The following is an 18,440-nucleotide window of genomic DNA, read 5'->3' as shown; positions in this document are numbered from 1 at the left end:
CAAGGGAGGGTCTTGATTTACGGGCATCTTACAGATGTGGGTAGTTTAAAGTGAAAGCTGGCATAAACATTTAAGAAATGCAATAAATTGCAGGGCAGAACGCAAAGCAAAAATCACCCAAAACAATCAATTCGGCTGAATAAAGGCTACTGAGCATTACAATGTGTTTAGGTAACTTACATGTAATTGTCATCCTCCACAAACTTCTGAAGCTCCTCGATGTAGCGCACAGACATCAAATACTTCTGCACGTGTGGTAACATGACCAAATGATCTGTGGTGTAAATAAATGTGAAGATGAAATGTAAATTATCTGCCATCAACACATAGACTCTGTGAAGGTTTATATATTTTTTGAATTCCTTTTTTATTTATATGTTCTTTTTTCTTTTACTTTGTTTATTTCTAGTTCAACCATGCAACTCTAGAGGGTATTACTACTCTTACCAATACTGCTTATCGATTCGTTACTTGAACAGTTTTCTTATTGGTTCATTTTATTTTTTATTTTTTTTTACAATCGGGTAATAATTAAAATTCGCTTTATATTTTGAAATATATAATATCTATAGCAAAAGAAAAAGCAATGCTTTAACAAAACCAATAAAATATCTATTTGTTATGCAGCAGTGTGCAGGCTTTTTTGTTTTACATGAGATAGGACACGATACGCAAAAACAAGTACAAACGCATGGTCAAAAAAAGAATACAATTAAACAAAGATACACATTATGTACACAGTGCTTTAATTTCAGGATGGTCTACTAAAATTACTTTTCAGGTAAGTGTTTCTGTCTGAAAAGAAATCTAATTTGATCAAATGTAAAATAACACTGCATAGTTTATCATAGATAGATTAATGCTTATTAAAGTTTAAGTTATTCATTCAAGAGCTGTGAGTGATTTTCTCTGCCTTTTGTTGTTTGATTCGCATTAATGGCTCAATCGTCAGCAGGTTTATTAGACTGCTGCCCCTTTAAAGGGCCGTACACAGCGGGACGAATATCAGCGCGCGTTATTCGCCAGCGTTTTTCAACGCGTTTTTTGGGTTCACACCCAAGCGATTTTCGCTGACGATGAGCCGAGTGGACATGCAAATTCATTCCCTGACATTAGATGCCGCTTATGTACATGAAAGACGATTAAGTGAAATATAACCATCAAGGCCCATTTGCTCTGCAATACCACTCCATAACAGTTCTCTTTTATCAATATTTTTGTAGTCACTGTCACGTTTGTCATACAGTTCCTTATGTTCCGACACCAACGAGACCAGCAGCTCTAAAATTTATCTTGGCTTGCATCTTCCTCGTCTTCTTCCCGCCAGTGTGTAGACGCTACTTGGCGTATATCTTCTTCGCCATAATGTATGTGTGCTCGGCAAGACCGTTTTGTGTTTGAGCGCCCCCAAGTTGTACTGTAACTTCAGAAGCTCCAGACACGTGAGCAAAAGCAACAATCTCATTGGTCGGATAGTTTTTGACGCGGCGCGTCAAACCAAAAAAAAACGAATCCGAGGCGTTTTTTAAAAAAAATTACGCTTTAACGCCTGGCATTTTTTACGTCGGTGTGCACACTCACATTGGCGCCCTTTGTTTAATCACGAGACGTTAAACGTCGGCAAATATCGCGGCCTTAAGACAAAGTGCAGATCTGATAGGTGACTGATGCTCCATCATTTTCTTCCAACTAGTTACATCCATTTAAGACATAAACTTTGTTTAAGTGAATAAACTGTGTTTCAGTGAATCTCAGAGCTGGTCATTTTTATATTTTTATGTATATTTGATAGTTTAGATGCGCACATGAAGCCCAAAGTAAAGTATACTTTTCTTGTTTTGTTGCAGTCCATTTCGGAACGCGCGTCGCCTTGTGAACAGCGTCTCTTGCGCAGATTTTTGTGCTTTTAAATAGCTCTTTTAATGATTTAACGCGTCCGCAATTTAGCAACAGTAGAGACTGCATTTTACAACAATCATCGATCGTGCTGATTCTGACGGTACGTTTGGGTTTTTAGGAAGAAATGACAGCGCATCGCTGTGAAGGGAAGGAAGTTGTGCTAGACAGAATGTGTCTAATTTGTAATGGTTTCATCTCAAATATCTTCTTTTTATTATCTCTGAAAGCCGAAATCTAAACTAAAATAAGAATAATATCCCAGATCTAAAGTGTAACCACGTTTGAATTTTTAGTTCTGTCCTCATTGTCACTCATTAAGCAGGGCTGTCGTGTTGTGCGCGCTGTGGCTCCGCGTGAGAGAACACTCTCTTCTGGACTGCGAATAGTAAAATTGAAACACAGACAAATGGTTTAATATTATTATATATAGAACTGTCTGGCAAGATAAACATGATTAAGATTACGTCTTTATAGCAATAATTTACATTTTACATTTATTAATTTAGCTGACGCTTTTATCCAAAGCGACTTTCAATTCCTATATATGTCAGAGGTCGCACGCCTCTGGAGCAACTAGGGGGTAAGTGTCTGCCTCAGGGACACATTGGTGTCTCACAGTGGATTCGAACCCGGGTCTCTCACACCAAAGGCATGTGTCATATCCACTGCGCCATCACCACCCCCTAATAATAATAAATAGTATGTGTATTTTCTTAATTTCTCCAGTACCGACAGCAGAACCGATAACATCCAAGCTTATCGATCCAGCGATCTTTCAAAATTCAGCCCCAGGGGCCCATTTAATACCGGGTTTCTGTACCCATCCCTACTGATAAGTCCTTTACATTAAATCTGCCTCTGCTGGTCCTGCAGCCTATGAGATTGCTTGCTCAAAATTTGAAAAGTCTGCTTCATTGTTTGTTGTAAGCTAGTCCTGCAGTCCTTCAGAGTTCCTCTGAAACCCTCCACCTCCCCCAGCTCCACCTACCTATCTGCTACAGGATTTATGTATGACTATTTATGCAGCAGCAGCATATCTTGCATGCTAACAGCAGCGTGTCTGTGTATCTGTTAGCAGTAGCAACTTGCTCTGCAACAGCAATAAACAACAGCAGCATTAACATTAACATCGCCATATTCAATAAAAAGTTAAAAACTATTCTGAGTTGTCATGATTGAACTTTCTTCAACAACATCTTAACATTAATATGAAACAATACTGTAAATGAAGATGAAATGCAAAAAGTAAATGGTACTTGCAATAATAATAATGAAATATGAAAATTAACGTTTTTTATAAGCAACATACCATAGTTACAGGACACCTGTAGGTCGGAGATGATGCGCAGTAGATTGTTCATTTGATTGGTTCTTTGCTCAGTCTCGATGATGCTGTCAGAAGCAGGATAGGCGGAGTCAATGTAGGTCATATCGAACAGGTAAATCCCTAATGAAAACAGAGAAGGAAAATGATTTGTATACATGGGTTGAGAGGGATATTGTTTCATTCATAATTAATGTTTTTTCTTTCAATTGTAACTCAAAAGGTGAAATTCAGAAAACTGTCTTGGTCCCCTTTTTTTCATGCAGGTGCATGAATGGGGACCGAAGCTTTTAAACTTAAAAAATTATGTGAAAGTGTCAAACAAATATCATAAATGTAGTCCATACAATTTCTTGAATGCAATTTTTTAATGCATAATACAAATGTAATAAACTATTCCTCTTCAGTAAGCTCTTTGTTGAATCAGTGATTTGAAGATCAGTTCAAAAGGTCTGAAAAATGTATATATGTATATATATATATATATATATATATATATGTATATATATATATATATATATATATATATATTGCATGATTTGTATGAACTTTTATGGTACATTTATGCTGACAGTTTGAAGCTTAACACACTACCATTCAAAATTCTGGGGTCAGTACATTTATTTAAATGAAAATAATACTTTACATTTATTTAAGTTATAAATTATATATCATAATGTTAAAAAAGATTTCTATCTATTACAATACCTCTATTTCAAATGCTTTACTTTTGAACGTTCCATTCATCAAAGAATCCTGAAACATTTATTATGGTTTCCAAAAAATTTTAAGCAGCAAAAATGTTCCCTTTCAAGGGAACTTCGAGCTGCGTCAAACGCTGCGGGAACGCCCCTGCGTTGTGCGTCATGAAGCACGTATGGAATCAGCCCAATGGAGAGATGAAACGTCATAGGCGGGTGACGTCATCGACCAGGAAACTATAAAGCACCCCAAAACACAAGCGCATTAGCTTCTGTGCTTTCAGTCGCGCTACATGTGAATCTGTCCCTGTGTGATATTGTCTGTCTTACATACCCTGCACCACACAAACAATTTATCCCTATATATATATATATTGAGAGATTATGGCGGACGAACAGCAGTTTAGAAAGTGTGTTCCTCCCTGCTCGCGTTATTTAACGAGCGGGGATACACATGATCTTTGTGTTGTTTGTTTGGGAGTTCAGCATGCCCAGTTTGCTCTCGAGGGAGCAGACTGTGAGCATTGCGAGCGTTTGCCGTTAAGGACGCTCCGCTCCCGCCGATCGCTCTTTGAGGAGAGCGGTTCGGTGCGCGCTCCCCGCGGTTCGGGTCCCGCTTCTGCCGAGGCAGAGCGGCGGCGCTTATCGTGGGGATCGCAGATGGATCTCACAGCGGGGTTTGAGACGGGCTCTGCCTTATCTCTCCCTTCACCTGTGAGATCCAGTGCCTCAGTCCCGGGTTCGGAAGCACGCGCTGCGGTTTCTTCCGCTCGGGCTGAGGCACCAATGCTGCAGCTATCCAGTTCTGAGGAACTTGATGTTGTTAGTGTTGAGGGAGATGTGGAGGATTCGCCACCCCACACTCCTGAGAGTGATGAGCTTATGGAGGTGTTAACAAGAGCTGTTGAAAAACTTAATATTGAATGGCCAGTGACTAGACAGGAGTCTGTTTCTAAATCAAAGTTGGATGAGAGATTTTTGCCGTCACGGGTTCAGCCTCCACGCCGGTGCCTGCCGTTTTTCCATGATCTCCACGCCGAGGTGTCGAAATCATGGAGAAAACCGGTGTCATATAGAGTGTTTAGTCCCCAGACTTCAACATACGCTAATATTATGGGAGCCAAGGCTCATGGTTATGGTGCTTTGCCTCGTGTGGAAGAGCCATCGAGCCATCTCTCCCCCGAAGCAGCATCATCTTTTAAGGCACCGGCATTACCCACCAAGCCTTTAAGAAACACTTCGGCTTTGGTGGGTAAAGCATATTCGGCAACAGGTCAGGCTGTGTCATGTCTGCATACTATGTCAATCTTGCAGGCATACCAGGCTGATCTGCTAAGGGACATGAGTGAGAGTGAGGAGGTCAGTACTGACGTAGTTCGCGAACTGCGTCAGGCTGCTGATTTATCCCTGCGTGCCACCAGAGAATCGGCCAAATTAATGGGTCGTTCTATGGCAGCTCTGGTGGCCGCAGAAAGACATTTGTGGTTAAATCAGACTAATATTAAAGAGAGAGAAAAAGCTTTTCTTTTAGATGCTCCTCTTTCTCCCATGGGGTTGTTTGGTGATGCTGTGAATTCAGTTATCGATAAATTCCAAGAAGAAAAGAAACAAACTGCAGCTTTTAAAAAGTTTCTTCCCCTTAAAGTTCATGTCCCTGGGGCTGCTGGGCGGGAGCAGCCCCGGCCGTCTTCGAGCTCATCACATAGAGCGCAGCAGAGGCAGAGTGTCGCGTCTCGTGCTCCCCCTGCTGGACAGTGGGCTCAGCCGCGACACTCTCAGCCGAAGCCTTCTCCCAGTAGAACTGATCTGAGGACAGTTATATTGGCTAAGAAGGCTTCGGCTAAGAAGAAGTCCTGACGCCAAGCCGTTCAGGATGCTGAGGGTGGTCCCCACCGAGGCGGAAAGGTGTTCACCTCTTTTTACGGTGCCCATTCCTCCTCGGTGCCCTCAGGGGCTCGTTCTGCCAACCCCGCCTTTATGCCGGGGCACAGACGATCCCAGCGAGCGCTTTCCCGAGGGACGCTCGCTCCCTCTGAGGAGGGTCTCAGAGCGGTCAGACCAGTTGTTCCCTGCCGGTGCGCCGTTACAGGGCGCTGCGTCTGCTGCTCAAGTTACACCAGAGGCCAGTCTCGAGAGGCTGGTACCCTTAGTAGAATTTCTGGCAGAGTGGAAAAGCCTTCCAAAAATATCTCATTGGGTCCTGCAGACAGTAGAAAAGGGTTATGCTATCCAGTTCAGGTGTCGTCCACCAAAATTCAGAGGGGTTCTGCACACAGTGGTGGGCCCCGAGCAGGCTCTGGTATTGGAACAAGAGGTGAAAACGCTCCTTCAAAAAGAGGCTATAGAACGGGTTCCTCCTCCCAGTTTGGAGTCAGGTTATTACAGCCGATATTTCATCGTTCCAAAGAAGGATGGGGGGTTGCGTCCAATTTTAGACCTGCGCATATTGAATCGCTCGGTAGGGAAGCTAAAATTCAAGATGCTCACTATCAAGCAGATCGTGTCTCAAATCAGGTCCGAGGACTGGTTTGTCACGATAGATCTGAAGGACGCATACTTCCATGTGTCCATCCTTCCACAACACAGGAAGTTCCTGAGGTTCGCCTTCGGGGGCGAGGCGTACCAGTACAGGGTTCTTCCGTTTGGCCCAGCTTTATCTCCCCGCACTTTCACGAAATGCATGGATGCAGCACTAGTGCCTCTGAGGCTTCAGGGCATTCGTATTCTCAATTACATCGACGATTGGTTGATTTTAGCTCAGACCGAGCAGATGGCGGTTCGGCATCGAGATGTCGTCCTCGCTCATATCAGAAAGTTGGGGTTGAGGCTGAACGCAAAGAAAAGTGTATTATCTCCTTCCCAGAAGACCACTTTTCTGGGTGTCGGTTGGGATTCGGTATCGATGCGGGCGCGACTCTCCCCGCCCCGCATCGCTTCGATTCTCTCAGCTGTGAAACAAGTGAAGCTAGGCCAGCTACTCACTGTCAAGCAGTTTCAGAGACTGTTGGGTCTGATGGCAGCAGCGTCCAACGTTATACCTTGCGGCCTGTTGTACATGAGACCGCTACAGTGGTGGCTCAGGACCAAGGGATTCTCCCCGAGGGGAAATCCGCTCCGCACGTTCAAAGTCACGCGGCGCTGCCTTCGTGCTCTGGTCATGTGGAGAGAAACTTGGTTCCTATCCAAAGGTCCTGTGCTGGGGGCTCTTTGTCGTCGCATAACGCTAACGACGGATGCTTCCCTCACAGGGTGGGGGGCGGTCATGAGTGGTCGCCCAGCCCAAGGTCTGTGGCAGGATCATCATCTTTCGTGGCACATAAATTGTCTAGAGATCTTGGCTGTGTTTCAGGCTCTGAAACACTTCCTAACAGACCTGAGAGGCCATCATGTGTTAGTTCAATCAGACAACACGTCGGTGGTCTCTTATATAAATCATCAGGGGGGCCTGCGGTCTCGCCGGCTTTACAAGTTGGCCCGTCAGATCCTCCTGTGGTCCCAAGGGAAGCTACTATCTCTGAGAGCAATGTATCTCCCTGGGTATTTGAATGTGGTAGCAGACTCCCTGTCGAGGCAGGGGCCGAGGCCAGGGGAATGGAGACTCCACCCCGAGGTGGTGGAGCTCCTTTGGTTGAGTTTCGGTCGCGCCGAGGTGGACCTATTCGCTTCCAAGGAGACCACTCATTGTCATCGGTGGTTCTCCATCACTCTTCCAGCCCCCCTGGGGTTGGATGCTATGGTGCAGCCGTGGCCGAGGTCACGTCTGTACGCCTTTCCCCCGATTGCTCTGTTACCAGGAGTTCTGGAGAGGGTCCGCCGGGACGGGGTCAGTCTACTACTAGTAGCCCCGTTCTGGCCGGCCCGAGTATGGTTTGCGGACCTGATTTCTCTCCTGGACGGTTCTCCTTTGGAGCTCCCGGTCAGGAGGGATCTACTCTCCCAGGCGGGGGGCACGATACTTCACCCCCGCCCAGAATTGTGGAAACTGTGGGCTTGGCCTCTGAGGGGGCCCAGCTCATAGACTCCGGTCTCTCAACCGAGGTTGTTGAGACCATTCTTAACTCCAGAGCTCCATCCACGAGGAAGCTTTATGCCTTGAAGTGGAAACTTTTCACTTCTTGGTGTGGAGAACACCTGCAGGACCCAGTTAACTGCCCAGTGGGTGCAGTGCTGGAATTCCTGCAGGAGCGCTTCTCCACAGGGTTATCCCCCTCCACACTAAAGGTGTATGTGGCGGCACTAGCTGCTTACCACGTCCCTTTCAGTGGAGTTTCTCTTGGGAGACACCCGCTTATAACTCGTTTCCTCCGTGGCACTTTGAGGCTGAGGCCAGCAGTTCGTACGAGGGTGCCGACTTGGGATCTGGCCATTGTATTAGAAGGTCTTTCCCTAGCTCCTTTTGAACCTATCGAAGAAGTTCCCGAGAAGTTTCTCACTTTTAAGACTATCTTTTTGCTTGCTATCTCTTCACTAAAAAGAATCGGAGATTTGCAGGCTCTGTCGGTTTCACCCTCGTGCCTGGAATTTGCACCTGGCATGGTTAAAGCTTTTCTGCATCCTAGACCAGGTTACGTTCCTAAGGTTCCTACTAATATTGTTAGACCTACGGTTCTGCAGGCTTTCTGTCCTCCTCCATTTATGTCATCGGACCAGGAGAAACTTAATTCACTCTGCCCTGTTAGGGCATTAGACGCTTATGTCCACAGAGCTGCCCTGTGGAGGAAATCAGAACAACTTTTTGTATGTTTCGGGCCACCCAGGAAAGGGTGTCCGGCGTCTAAACAGAGAATGAGCAAGTGGGTGGTTGAGGCTATCTCACTTGCTTATGAGTCGGCTGGCCAGCCTTCACCTTTGGTTGTCCGAGCTCACTCTACCAGGAGTATGGCTGCTTCTAAAGCTCTTTTGTCGGGGGTTTCCCTGAGTGATGTTTGTGATGCGGCTGGATGGTCTTCACCGCATACTTTTATTAAGTTCTATGACCTAGACTTAAGCTCTACCCCTGGGGCACAGGTGCTCTCGTCCTCTGTGCGCTAGTCTCACATGACGGTCATTTGGTCCTATGGCGACGTGGGTATTCGCGTTCCCGCAGCGTTTGACGCAGCTCGAAGTTCCCTTGAAAGGGAACGTCTCGGTTACGTATGTAACCCTAGTTCCCTGATAGGGAACGAGACGCTGCGTCGCTCCGCCATACTCCCGGCACTCCCGTTAGCGCTTCCTTCAAGCCTATCAGAAGCTAATGCGCTTGTGTTTTTGGGGTGCTTTATAGTTTCCTGGTCGATGACGTCACCCGCCTATGACGTTTCATCTCTCCATTGGGCTGATTCCATACGTGCTTCATGACGCACAACGCAGGGGCGTTCCCGCAGCGTTTGACGCAGCGTCTCGTTCCCTATCAGGGAACTAGGGTTACATACGTAACCGAGACGTTTTCAATATTGATAATAATGAGAAAAGCACCAAATCAGCATATTTAAATGATTTCTGATGGATCACATGACACTGAAAACCAGAGTAATGGCTGCTAAAAAATCAGCTTTGCCATCACAGGAATTAACTACATTTTAATAATAGAATTACAATTTTAAATATGAAACAGTTATTTTAAATTGTAATATTTAATAGAGCTGTTTTACTGTATTTTTGATCAAATAAACGTAGCCTTGGTGAGCAGAAGAGACTTTATTTAAAAAGATTTTTAAAAATCTTACTGACCCCAAACTTCTGAATGGAATATCGGTTATTCTTCAAAACTTCACCTTTTGCGCTTCATGGAATGGATTATTAGTAGTAATGTAATTGATTAATTTTTTTTAGGTTAAGTATCCCTTACTTAAAGATGGGTTTACAACAAACTTCTAATGTCAAACAATTTTTTTTTTTTTTAAAAACATAAAATCCACACATCTGGGCGCTGAACTCAGTGTTGTGAAACTTCAAGGCTTTCCAATTTCCACTCTTTTCCTACATTAACGCATATAGTTCAGAGAGAACTCTCTCCGGATTCTCATGAACACTGGTAATTGTCAGGTAACAGGGACAAAACTAAATGGCATGCAGTATCTGGCCTGAAAAGAGTGGCCTGGAGCTATTGCCTGAATGCTCTTGCTTGCTTGCTAGAGTTCTGTTTCCTCTACAGGATTCATGAAGCAGCTTGCTAATAAGCAGGTAGGATTACGAGCCTGTTAATGAGTGCAGTTTGTCAAAAACTGAAGAGTGAAGATGTACTTTACACAGCCAGTGGGATGAGTCTGCTTTCTCACGCCAAGCCCAAAGACTATCCGAGGCTTAAATAGTATTAAATTACAGGAAAGTGAGAGCGGATGTTCTCAGTGAGGGAAGCAAGCAGGATAAGTTAGATCAGTAAAGGGAATCTGTGCAGCTAAAAACTTTCAGTAGCTACACAACTTTTCTCCCACTGTATTGTTAAACCAGATGCCACACTTGTTCTCTGTAATCATACAGTTGTAAAATATGGTCAATGTTCTGCTCAAATGATCAGAAGTGGATAGTTTTGACACCTGGTCCTGAGATTGAATAAACCAATCTTCTTTGTGGTTGACAGCTCTCATTACTGCCAGATCTGATGTGTATTACCACTTCTGTCTGGTTGAAATAGACTTTAATGGGTTTGTCATTAGCATTAAACTATGATTTCAGTTGAAATAAATGCATGGTTAACCTTAAATGGAATACTACTTTATCATTCAAAAGTTTGGGATCAGTAAGATTTTTTAAAAAGAAATTAAGATTTATTTTCAGCAAGGATAGGCTACATTAAATTGATCCAAAAATGACATTTATAATGTTACAAAATATTTCTATTTAAAACAAATGCTGTTCTTTTGGACTTTTTATTTATCAAAAAATCCTTAAAAAATTTCAGTTTTCACAAAAATATTAAGCTGCAAAACCGTTTTCAACAAAATAAATATGTTGAAATAATACACTGATTTAAAAATAAAATAAAAAATTAAATAGAAAACTTTAAAACTTGTTAAAATTTAACAATATATTTGACATTATAGCCGAGTTTCCACGGAAATTACCCAGAACAATTTGTCCCAGGAAATTTTTCACCCCAAACCTGTTGCTGTCTGCGTTTCCATCGCGGTCTAAAGTACAGGGAATATTAGGCAAATAGTCCGGTGACGTAGGCCTGCGTGCGACTTTCCAGTTCCTGATGGATTTTTTTTAATATAAGCTTAATAAAGCCTGAACTATAGGAGCTATATTATTGCTATAGGAGAGGAAGAATTTTCTAAACTCGTTAAATCATCTAAATCGACAACATGTATGGTAGACTGTATACCGACTGAACTATTGAAAGAGATGCTTCCAGAGGTCATAGATCCTCTTCTTAATATCATTAATTCATCTTTGTCTTTAGGATACGTACCAAACACTTTTAAGCTGGCTATGATTAAACTGCTTGTTAAAAAAACGCAACTTGATCCCACAGTATTAGTCAATTACAGGCCGATCTTGAATCAACCTTTTCTGTCAAAGATACTAGAAAAGGCAGTATCCTCACAATTATGTTCCTTTTTAGAAAGAAATGGTATCTGTGAGGATTTCCAGTCAGGATTTAGACCATATCATAGTACTGAGACCGCTCTCATTAGAGTCCCAAATGATTTGCTCTTATCATCCAATCGTGGTTGTATCTCGCTATTAGTGCTACTCGATCTTAGTGCTGCATTTGACAATATCGACCACAACATTCTTTTAAATAGACTCGAAAATGATGTTGGCATTAGTGGAATTGCACTAGCATGGTTTAAATCATATTTATCTGACCGTCATCAGTTTGTAGTAGTAAATGAAGAGATGTCTTATCGGTCAAAACTTTATGGGGGTAGAATTGTTGCATTATTCCAAATAAATAGATTATGATCCACAAATAAATGTAAAGAGATTCACAAAAATATATCAAATTCACAAATAAATATATTAAGATCCACAAATAAATGTAAAGAGTTTCACAAAAAAATATAAAACTCACAAATAAATAAAATTAGCTTTGCAAATAAAAATATATATTTACAAATACGGTTTATGCCACAAACACAACTTGGCCTGGTATTTATTTGTGAACCCTTTCTGTGCATTTGTAAATCCCCTCACGCATTTGTGAATCGGTTCCTGTGCATTTGTAAATCCCCTCAGCATTTATGGATTTTTGAAACACTTTTAGCGTCAACGTGCAGACAAATCCACAAATAAGTGGAATCCACCCACCCTTTACCTAAGCCAATCAGATAATGGCCACATTGAGCTGACCAAGCACGTTCTTATGGGGGTAGAATTGTTGCATTATTCCAAATGAATAGATTATGATCCACAAATAAATGTAAAGGATTCACAAAAATATATCAAATTCACAAATAAATAGACTAAGATCCACAAATAAATGTTAAGAGTTTCACAAAGAATTATAAAACTCACAAATAAATAGAATGATCTTACAAATGCTGTTTATACCACAAACACAACTCTGCCTGGCATTTATTTTTTAACCGTTTTTTGTGCATTTTTGAACCGGTTCCTGTGCATTTGTAAATCCCCTCACCCATTTGTTGATTTTGAAACACTTCTAGCGTTGACGTGCAGACAAATCCACAAATAAGTGGACTCCACCCATCCTTTACCTAAGCCAATCAGAAAACGGCCACATTGAGCTGACCAATCGTAGCACGTTCTCGCTACAAACAATCACGTTAGGCTTTACAATCAGAGTAGTCTTCCCCTGAAATAATTTTGCTCACTCATCTGCATTGGCTCAAATAGGAAATGTAAGGCTATAAGGCCCATAATATTGCTTCAGTAAAATATGTTTAGAATTTGGATTTCGTTAGAGTTAGACCATTAGACTGTGTATCAAGACAAGACACATTTTTATGAGCCTTTGAAAATGGCAGAGAAACAGCGCTTACGTTATGGGAACAACGCATTATGGAAGCGTCACGTTATTCATGATAAAACAGAAAAGCATCAATGCGTTACTGACTAATGAATAACTGGATTCAACCTCGTCGTGATAAATACGCGAGTTTGTGTAATATTGGGGAAATTACTTTCACAACAGCTTTTCCCACTTCTTCATTCAAGTTCTAAATAGCAGGTCCGTGGATCTAATGATTAAATATATAACATGCATTTAGTGAAATGCCCAGCAGACAAGCGATTTGAATTTATCCGTTAAAACGCTTGATCACATAAATAATATTTCATATGAATCAGACTTAATAATATTGTATTGTAAAAGTTACTTACAGCATCCAATATAAATGCAAATATGTATTTTTTCAGCATTGCATTATCCACTCAAAACCCCCTTACCCTACACGCTGTTACATTTGTAATTTATTACGATTTGTAATTTATTACATGTTAGTTTTACATTATGTGAAACTGCTACGGCAGGGAAGATAATCGGCTATTTGCTTTTGACGCGCCGCTTGACTCCGGTAGAGAGGGTGATGCTCGGGATCTGTGATGATCATTTGTGTGTAATCCTGAGTTAATAATAAAGAATAATAAATATAAAGAAGCCTTAAACTCCAACAATCTTTTGGAAACGGGGTGTTTTAACCAAACAAACAGCTAATTTGAATGAAGCTCCCATTACAGATGCTTTCAGGGGTGTCAAATATCTGCAAAATTAATCAGATCCAGTTCTCGCCCCAAGTGTAAAGCCTAACGTTATTGGTTGTAGCGAGAACGTGCTACGATTGGTCAGCTCAATGTGGCCGTTATCTGATTGGCTTAGGCAAAGGGTGGGTGGAGTCCACTTATTTGTGGATTTGTCTGCACGTCGACGCTAGAAGTGTTTCAAAATCCACAAATGCGTGAGGGGATTTACAAATGCACAGAAACCGATTCACAAATGCACAAAAAACGGTTCACAAATAAATGCCAGGCAGAGTTGTGTTTGTGGTATAAACAGCATTTGTAAATATATTTTTTATTTGCAAATCTCAAATCTCTATTTATTTGTGAGTGCTATAATTCTTTGTGAAACTCTTTACATTTATTTGTGGATCTTAATCTATTTATTTGTGAATTTGATATATTTTTGTGAATGTATTTACATTTATTTGTGGATCATAATCTATTTATTTGGAATAATGCAACAATTCTACCCCCATACGGTCTCGCTACAACCAATCAAGTTAGGCTTTACACTCAGGGCGAGAACTGGATCTGATTAATTTTGCAGATATTGAGACTCCTGAAAGCATTTGTAATGGGAGCTTCATTCAAATGAGCTGTTTGTGTGGTTAAAACACCCCGTTTCCAAAACATTGTTGGAGTTTAAGGCTTCTTTATATTTATCATTCTTTATTATTAACTCAGGATTACACACAAATGATCATCACAGATCCCGAGCATCATAACACCCTTTCCAATGGAGTCAAGCGGCGCGTCAAAAGCAAATAGCCGATTATCTTCCCTTCTGCCGTAGCAGTTTCAAATCATGTAAAACTAACATGTTTGCAATGTTAACACATTTTGCCAATGACGTCTGTTTTCTTACCTGAAGATATATGACGTATAATCTTCTTTATTGACTATGCTGGCTATATGAAAATTCATAATTCGTGATAGTGTCTACTGGACGCGGTGCAGCGCGACACAGTCATTCATTGATAGTAAACGGATGCCTGTTCTTCTTCTGAAGTAGCGGCTACTACACACAACTACGGAGGACACATCATTTGCACATTTGCTCCTTTGTGCAATGTAGACAGCCTCGCAAGGGGTAGACACGATCTAAAAAATTACAAAACGGATGATTTTGTATTTTAAGGCACAATCGTTGTGACAAATAGCTAGCTATAGGACATAAATATTATGTAGAATACAAAATATCAGCCCAAATGACCATCATTGAAGATGTAACAGCGTGTAGGCTAATGGGGTTTTAGTGGATAATGCAATGCTGAAATAATATATATGCATTTATATTGGATGTAACATTTACAATACAATATTATTAAGTCTGATTCATATGAAATATTATTTGTGTGATCAAGCGTTATAACGGATAAATTAAAATCGCTTGTCTGGGCATTTTACTTTTAAATGCATGTTATATATTGAATCATTAGATCCAAGGACCTGCTATTTAAAACTTGAATGAAGAAGTGGGAAAAGCTGTTGTGAAAGTAATTTCCCCAATATTACACAAACTCGCGTATTTATCACGACGAGGTTGAATCCAGTTATTCATTAGTCAGTAACGCATTGATGCTTTTCTGTTTTATCATGAATAACGTGACGCGTTGTTCCCATAGCTTAAGCGCTGTTTCTCTGCCATTTTCAAAGGCTCATAAAATGTGTCTTGGATTGATACACAGTCTAATGGTCTAACTCTAACGAAATCCAAATTTTAAACATATTTTACTGAAGCAATATTATGGCCTTATAGCCTTACACTTCCATTTGAGCCAATGCAGATGAATGAGCAAAGTTATTTCAGGGGAAGAATACTCTGACTGTTAAGCCTAACGAGATTGGTTGTAGCGAGAACGTGCTATGATTGGTCAGCTCAATGTGGCCGTTATCTGATTGGCTTAGGTAAAGGGTGGGTGGAGTCCACTTATTTGTGGATTTGTCTGCACGTCAACGCTAGAAGTGTTTCAAAATCCACAAATGCGTGAGGGGATTTACAAATGCACAGAAAGCGGTTCACAAATAAATAACAGGCCGAGTTGTGTTTGTGGCACAAAACACATTTGTAAATATACATTTTTATTTGCAAAGCTAATTTTATTTATTTGTGAGTTTTATAATTCTTCATGAAACTCTTTACATTTATTTGTGGATCTTAATCTATTTATTTGTGAATTTGGTATATTTTTGGGAATCTCTTTACATTTATTTGTGGATCATAATCTAATTATTTGGAATAATGCAACAATTCTACCCCCATGAAAGTTCGGTAAGGTGTTCCACAAGGCTCAGTACTAGCACCGTTGCTGTTCACTCTGTACATGCTACCATTAGGAGATATTATTAGGAAGCATGGCATTAGTTTTCACTGTTATGCTGATGATACTCAGCTCTATATTTCTTCACGCCCTGACGAAACTTACCAATCCACAAAATTAACGGAATGCATTGCTGATATAAAAAACTGGATGACTAGTAATTTCCTACTACTTAATTCTGAAAAAAACAGAGATTCTAATTATTGAACAAAAAACGTCCTCACGTAATAAACTAGAATACTGTCTAACACTTGATGGCTGCTCTGTCAAGTCCTCGTCGTCAGTTAGGAACCTGGGTGTGCTCTTTAATACCAATCTTTCATTTGAAAGTCACGTGTCTAGTATCTGTAAAACTGCATTTTTTCATCTTAAAAATATATATAAATTACATCATATGCTCTCAATGAAAAATGCAGAACAATTGGTTCATGCGTTCATGACATCAAGGCTAGATTATTGTAATGCTCTACTGGGTGGTTGCCCTGCACGTTTAATACATAAACTGCAGTTGGTCCAAAATGCAGCCGCAAGAGTTCTTACCAGAACCAGGAAGTACTTTGAAAATGTAAGGGACCTTCGGATGGGGAAATATTTACCTGGAACTTCATTTAGACCCTGGTTCATGCAGTGGAAACGCGGCTTATTAATGTTTTTTTTACTGTATTTATTCAAAGAAATGCAACATTGGTGAGCACATGAGACTTCTTTCAAACACATCAATATTCCCAACCCCAAACTTTTTAACGGTAATGTCAATAAATATTAGGGCTGTCAAGCGTTTAAAATTTTGAATCGAAGTTACACCACGTGGTGATTAATTAATCAAATTAATCTAATAATCTAATTAAAATAAGTCATTACAAAGCAAAGTCATTATTGTGTTAAATGAAAAAAACATTAAATAGACATACAGTAACAAAAAGTAACTTTTTATTGATTTATTTGATTCAACAGAATTGTGCATAAACTCTTAAGGTTCAACTGGCATGAGGGTAAATAATGACAGAATTTTCGGTTTTGGGTGAACTATACCTTTAATGTTTTTTTTATTAATATGGAAACATGAAATAATTTTTTTTAAATGAAATTATACACTAAATAAGAAACCAAAACTGCCAGTAGGTGGCAGTAAATGTCTAAATGAGTAAGTCATTGATTCATTTGATTCGTTCAAGCGGCTGATTTATTCAGGAATGAAGTAAATTACTCTCTTTATGAATTGGCAATTGAATCATTGGTTCACTCGATTGACAAAAAATCTGCTGGACTAATAAATGATCTTGAGGTATAGTAAACACTAAAACTGGCATTAAAGTCACAGAAATACCCTAAAGCATGCATTGAGTTTGCATGCTGGTCAGGCAGGTCAGAGGTCAGCTGAGATTGACCCTGGCAAACTTCCTGTGAGTACTGTAGCTCATTGACCTCCAGTGACTTCTTACTGGATTCAATTACAAACAGCAAAACTACCCTGGTAATGAAAGTGAATGAGCTCAGCTGCCATATATTGGTCAACTACTATGATGTTACATACACAGATGATTAGAGAATTATTTCTCTGCACTCCCTATTAAAGAGAATAGAAAGAAATTATTTAAATGTGAAATACGTGAAATACAGTCAAACATACTTAAAAAATGTGCACAAAATAAAGCAAATATTGTAAAGAAATGTTAAACATTTTTGAGGTAGAAGTAATTGTCACCAAGGACCAAATATCTGGTTTATTGTCCGTATGTTTAAGTAGCTAGTTACTGATTCACTGTCATTAAGATTTTATATAGTAAAATTACTTGATATAAAAAGTGGAAAAATATTATGCCGGCTTGACATAATGGGGGGAAAAAATCCTGATATTTGGCATAAAACATATTCTAATTACAAATAATTATACATGTGTCTTCAGCCAGGTCTATTCTAGGCTTTTGAGACTTTCTGGGACACAATGAATAAGAGTGAATAAGACTTGGAAATGAGTGTTCCAGCGGCTGGTTTCCAATTAAACAAGGTTAAGCTCCATTAAGAGGAAGACAAAAAGGGGCAGAAGAAAACGTTTCACAGTTATCAGATAGGCTTCAGATTGGCAAACTTATTTTATACCTGAACTTTTCAGAACTCGCAACCAAATTTAGAGAGCCAGTATAGTATTTACAGAATTTGCAGCATGAAAGGAAACTTGACTAGTTTTCTGTGATGTCATTGATGTGTGTATGGAAAGAGACACATTATTCTTTAATGTCAATCACTAATGTTGGGACTGTCAACCTCTTTCAGTTGTCTAAAATAGGGGTATTGTGCCATCAGAGAAAGAAACAAAAAAGCAGTGATCTGTCAGGAGTAACCAATGTCTCTTAATTCCATAACAATCCCTATAAGGAGGACCTGAAAGTGATAATTGAACGCAGAACCTGATTTTATCAAGTGCAGCATGCTCCTGGATCAACATCTTTGTTGATCCTGCAATAACATTCCAATCAACCAATCAGATTTGAGGGACAAGTTTGAGGGACTATCATTTCCCTCTGA

At 40.3% G+C, this 18,440-nt stretch overlaps 1 protein-coding gene across 2 annotated transcripts in view; it reads right to left on the bottom strand.

Annotated features, from left to right (window-relative positions):
* The window catches only part of ralgps1 (Ral GEF with PH domain and SH3 binding motif 1), a 138,828-nt gene that overhangs the window by 20,151 nt on the left and 100,237 nt on the right, over positions 1-18,440 (bottom strand). For both annotated transcript variants that reach the window (XM_077222845.1, XM_077222844.1), the window contains 2 exons: positions 3,209-3,346; positions 181-274 (listed from right to left, as the gene is read on the bottom strand). In XM_077222845.1, coding sequence (XP_077078960.1) covers positions 181-274; positions 3,209-3,346 — 232 coding nt within the window. The remainder of the gene's footprint in view (positions 1-180; positions 275-3,208; positions 3,347-18,440) is intronic.

This window comes from Siphateles boraxobius, unplaced genomic scaffold (genome assembly GCF_051911475.1).
Source record: "Siphateles boraxobius isolate OS27281-9 unplaced genomic scaffold, OSU_SipBor_1 9, whole genome shotgun sequence".
NCBI lineage: Eukaryota > Metazoa > Chordata > Actinopteri > Cypriniformes > Leuciscidae > Siphateles > Siphateles boraxobius.
Note: the sequence above shows the minus strand (reverse complement) of the source record. Positions and strands in the feature narration are given on the sequence as shown.